This window comes from Sinocyclocheilus rhinocerous, unplaced genomic scaffold (assembly GCF_001515625.1).
Source record: "Sinocyclocheilus rhinocerous isolate Xijiao unplaced genomic scaffold, SAMN03320098_v1.1 scaffold597, whole genome shotgun sequence".
NCBI classification, from domain to species: Eukaryota; Metazoa; Chordata; class Actinopteri; order Cypriniformes; family Cyprinidae; genus Sinocyclocheilus; species Sinocyclocheilus rhinocerous.
The window spans coordinates 479,535-485,194 of NW_015649570.1; the positions used below are offsets into that span (position 1 = coordinate 479,535).

The 5,660-nt window shown below is 38.8% G+C and overlaps 1 protein-coding gene across 1 annotated transcript in view; it reads left to right on the forward strand.

The window, feature by feature from the left end:
- The first annotated feature begins 2,669 nt into the window (after nucleotides 1-2,669).
- Nucleotides 2,670-5,660, forward strand: part of LOC107710711 (AP-1 complex subunit beta-1-like) — a 33,975-nt gene continuing 30,984 nt past the window's right edge. Inside the window, exons 1-3 of the mRNA XM_016515545.1 lie at nucleotides 2,670-2,711; nucleotides 2,917-3,162; nucleotides 3,243-3,433. Coding sequence (XP_016371031.1) covers nucleotides 2,670-2,711; nucleotides 2,917-3,162; nucleotides 3,243-3,433 — 479 coding nt within the window. The remainder of the gene's footprint in view (nucleotides 2,712-2,916; nucleotides 3,163-3,242; nucleotides 3,434-5,660) is intronic.

Below are 5,660 nucleotides of genomic sequence, written 5' to 3' on the forward strand. Positions count from 1 at the left end.
CCCTGCAACGTTCTGGGAACGTTATTTTATGGTTGCAAAAAAAATAACCTAAAAATAACATTTAGGGAACGTTCTCTACATGTTATTTTTAGGTTATTTAAAAATAACCACCCTGCAACGTTCTGGGAATGTTATTTTTATGGTTATAAAAAAAAAACTAAAAATAACCATTAGGGAACGTTCTCTACAAGTTATTTTTAGGTTATTTAAAAATAACCGCCATGCAACGTTCTAGGAACGTTATTTTTATGGTTATAAAAAATATAACCTAAAAAAAACGTTCCCCTAACATTAGTATTTGGTTCCCAAAAAAATAACCAAACGGGAACCAAAAACTAACGTTAGGGGAACGTTCTGTGTTTGCTGGGACCCTAGGGATGTAACGATTAACCACGAGCCGGTTGAAAATCGATTTAAATATGTGACGATTCAAATCGGTTGAGATGCTAAACAAATCGCGATTCAGTTAGGGGTAGGAGTTTATATGAATGCATGTCTGAGGGGAACTTACTGTCTTTCGATAGTGTTAAATTTTAATTTCACAAAGAAAAGTACAGTATTTTGTCCAAGCAATAATAAAAGGACACATTTAATTTATAATTTGTCTTAAATCTCATTTTGTTAAAAAAAATTGTGAGTCGAATCGAATCGAGAAATCAAAATCGTGAATCGAATCGAATCGAATCGTGAGTTGAGTGAATCGTTACATCCCTAGTCCACCCCCTTGGCCCAACGAAGGTATCCAATGGTGGCTGAAGGTGGTCTTTTCGGTGTGCAAAGTAATTTAATTTAAAATAAATTCTAATCTGACTCCATTTTATTATGACCTCGAATTTAGGTTAGAATGCAAATTATTGTTGATCATTCATAGGATATTTTAACTAGACATCTGATTGTTCAACTCTTATTTTATATTTTACTCGTTCATTAGGAATCTATGTCACTCAGTGTGTCTCACTTCGACCTCACGATCACAAACTCTCCAGTCTGATCATTAGTCAGAGGTTATGACTGATGTTTAATAGACCGCCTCATGCTTGTCAATCTTTAAATAGTGGTTCTGTTTAGCCCCCTACAGTCACCTATGTAATAACTTAGTTAAAGCTCAAACAAAATCAGAGGTTATGGCTAGCACTATGAAATATGCAAATACTTCAATAGTATTTTTATCTAGCCCCCTATAGTTAATCTAACTATATAACAGCTTGAATAAAGCTGAGACAATAACCAGAGTTTATGGCTAGTACTATGAAGTATGCCGAACCATGCTTGCCAGTACTCCAATAGTATTTTGTCTTGCCCCCCATAGTTAATGCAACTGCATAACAACTTAACTAAAGTCAAGCAGTTAGTCAGAAATCTAGAATCTCACCTGACGTGCCCCATGCTCCATCTAACCTGAGATCTTGTATGCACTTAACCCTGGACGCAGATTTGCAGAAACATACGCCTTCACTTAATCTACTTGAGCAAATAATTTCAGAGTAAGTAAGAATAAAATCAAATGTAACAATTTATTATTAGTCAAATAAATATGTATTATGCCAATTACATAGTCAAATCGGAGATATCAAATCAATATAAGACATCAAATTCTCAAAGACAAATCTAAGAGTAAAAGATGCATACCTGACTTCAGGAAAATACATTTGAACACACTCCACACTATGGGCTCATCTGGCTACAGCGCCCTGATCTTCTTGCAACATTTCCTTAAGTACTCCGACCAAGACAAACATCCTCCAAATGAAGACAGGAACTAACAATTGGAATTTGCATTGATCAAGTCCTAGACTTGGAGAGTTTACACCTTTTGGGGACAGATGGTAATTTGCATGAAAGACACTGGGAAATGACACACCCTCTACAGTAAGCAATCATCTCTCTAAACTCTTAGGATCTGTGTTACCTTTTAGTCTACTTCTTGTAAGATTGAGACCATTGTACCAGTCGCCCTGAGACAATTCAAATGATACCAAGCATGACTGTGAATATCACTTGCATTCATGTAGAACATTATATTATGCTATTGACCATCCTGAGTGAGTGAGCTGAGTGAAGGGAAGGAAGTGGATGAAAAGGAACAAATGAATAGGTGAGAAAGGAGTTTTCCCGCATTTTCTCTCAGTGAGATGTGGAAACAGATGCCTAATATGTTAATACACTGTGTTTGTATATTGTCCGTATCTCAGAAGATCAAAGTATCGTGAGATTCTTCAAGTCTTACACCGCCTTGGTTTGAATGGGCATTATGCCTCTGTTTGCACACTCATTTCTGACACACGCGCAGTACCTTGATCTTTGTAGCTTGCATACAGGCACTTTGACACACAACTGCACATGTTTCCTTCTTTTTTTGGTTGAACTAATCCTTAAAGGGTGTATATTAATATTCATATTTTTATTACCTTTATTTTCAGCGTCAGTTGAATTTTTAGTTTAAATTAATAAATAAAATCTAAAGTTTATGTCTGCGCCAATAGCCTCATGGCAATGCGCCGACATATCGCGCCGTTGTGCTTCGGGCGTCCCCAGTTCGAGTCCCGGCTCGTGAACCTTTCCTGATCTTGCCCCCTTCTCTCTCTCCCACTTTGCTTCCTGTCATTTAAAAATGGCACAAAAAAAAATCTTTAAAAAAATTTAAATAAAAGGTAAAGTTTAGAAACAAGATGTCCTGCCTTAGGCAATTGCACAGTGAAAATGATCCCATGGCAATGATATAACCAGTTTGAATGCAGATATCATACAGTAACAAAATTATGATGATGTGACAAGTCTAGAATTTTCATATTTTAATATTTTAATCAATATTAATTGTTGAGATTATATCTTAAAAACTAAAAGTGTACTATACATTGACTTTTTACTTTTGTGAAATTCCACCAGGAGGTCTGAAGTTGTTCTTTCTTTTTTTAGGACTGTGAGGATCCAAACCCTCTGATCCGAGCTCTGGCTGTGCGTACAATGGGCTGTATCCGTGTGGACAAGATCACTGAGTACCTGTGTGAGCCTCTGCGAAAGTGTCTGAAGGATGAAGACCCCTATGTGAGGAAGACCGCAGCAGTGTGTGTGGCCAAACTACATGACATCAACGCCCAGATGGTGGAGGACCAGGGCTTCCTGGATTCTCTCAGGGACCTGATTGCTGACTCCAACCCCATGGTTAGATACTTTTGATCTAATTGTCCTGTATGCATACTTCCCCATTCATAATACTTTACTAATATCACATTTTCTCGTAGGTTGTGGCTAATGCAGTTGCTGCTCTGTCTGAGATCAGTGAGTCTCATCCCAACAGCAACCTTCTGGACCTGAATCCTCAGAACATCAATAAGCTCCTGACTGCCCTCAACGAATGCACTGAGTGGGGCCAGATCTTCATCCTGGACTGTCTCTCCAACTACAACCCCAAAGACGAGCGTGAGGCCCAGAGGTGAGGGCGGATAATAATCCTCGTAGTCACTGTGTTTCTTTGTCTCTACAGGTTTATGGAGATTATGGAGAGCGAATTAATTTTTATTTTTTGTATCTTATGTTGTATCAGCAAGATATGAATTTCTCCACATGTTTTATACCCTTTAGCCAAGGCTAAATTTATTTATATAGCACATTTTTCATACCTAGTTAAAATGTAAAATAGCAGTGTTTCCCCTGCCATTATATTAGGGGGGCGGCCCTCTTATTTACACGACGGCATGTCATTTCTGTCTCTACATTACATGGTCGCGCTCTCTGCATCGTGTACAGCGGAGTTCCGCCCCGATTCACACACACAAGTGAGCACACTCCCACTCCCACTATTTGTGAATATTAAGCCGCAAAACGACTATTTAAATATGAATTCTGCGTGTCTATGTGTTAATGAATGGCACAGATGCGCGGTTTTGTGTAGTACTCGCACTGAAGCGCGCGTGACGCTTGCGGTGATATTAACGTCTGCCATCTCACTAATGAGGACATAGATACATGAACAACATCTCCAGAACTGCTCTGAGAGTCACTTCATGAGCATTTGAAAGCCGACCTCATACGTCATCCGCCCGGATCTGCTTCCGTGTAGGACTGTTGGCGCAAGCTAGATTAAAGTGATTATTACGTTTTAATTATGGTTATTTTTCTTACAAAAACGCATCGATTCACTACAGGATGCCTTTGTTCATCCCCCGGAGCTGTGTGAGACACTTTTTTTATGGATGGGTGCTAGGGATGCAACGATTATAGATTTTGTTGGTACGATTATTGTCTGAGGAATAATCACGGTTTTACGATTATGGCGATTATCATGCATTTATTCTCTAGATATTTTTGCTGGGTTTTGAAACAGAAATAACACAGTAACCAACAATACAGCACAAAATAATAATAATAATAATAAAAACAAAAGTCCATCTCTCCCATTGGAATTTAAAAAAGCTGACCTCTGCTCTGTAAACATCCATGACAGTATTTCTCTTTTGAAAATAACAAATGGAAATAGATCACAAAAGTATTTAATGTTTTCAGTTTGTACATTCTTTACATTTCTTTTGGACCTGGGGTAGAGAATTTGGAAACATGGTGAAAAAAAAATCTTGTTGGTTTTTACTTATGAATAATACTACAACAGGGATAGTAAATAACAAAGTTAATGAAGTAGCCTATTATTAATATACGACTAATATTAACTTTATTTGTCCCACAGGGGAAACTGTTACGAATGATGGAAATAAACTGAAATATTATTGTAATCAACTGTCATCCATACGTATTCATTTTAATAATCTTTATAATAATTCATATGATTTTACATGTGGCCTGAGAAAATCATGTCTATTATTTTGGTTTGTGAGATCGCGCTGCGCACGTGTACAAACATTCAGGAGGACACAAACTTCTTGAGAATGCTGCCCCGTGACTTTTATTAATAAAATAGATTAAATAGCCTACTGGAGAGACGCACAGACGCAGGTAGGCTAAATGCCCTTTCACACGGTACGCGGCAGTCGCGAGTGTCTAGTTCATTCTCAATGGGAGACATGCGGAAAGCGGCAAAACGCGGGCGGTTTCGCTGGCGGCGCGGAGGCGGAGCGCAAGCGGTGCTCGTGCACCCAAAATCCTGCCGCTTCCACGGGCACGGCGCTTCGCGGCAGGTGCCGCCAAAGATAAAAATATTTTATCTTTTTGTGAGCGGCAGCGGCAGCCGCGTCGGTTTCAACCAATCAGTGAACATTTAACTGAACTGCCTATTGGAAAAATAGAGGAGAAGATTGTTTTAAGTATAATAGATTTCCCAGAACTGTATGACCCATCTAAAATCACATACAGAGACATAAATACAATTTATATTTCATTCAATCGTAACCTCACAGGTATGCTCTTTAGGCAAATCAACAAAAACGAAAAAAAAAAAAGGTAAATAATGACAATTAATGGCAGAATGACACAAACACAAATTTCCGTTATGTTTTATTTAGTTTTTAGTAAATACAAAGGTGATGTTGACAATTGTAACTATGGCAACGTCCGCTCCGAGACCGCAACGCGACCACCGCCTCAACTGCACAAAACGCTTCCACTACAAGAGAAAGCGGCAGCCGCGCGGCAATTCCACCGCTTGCCGCGTCCCGTGTGAAAGGGCCTTAATCCACACAGGCAACTGTCACCTCTCTCTCTCTCTCGAA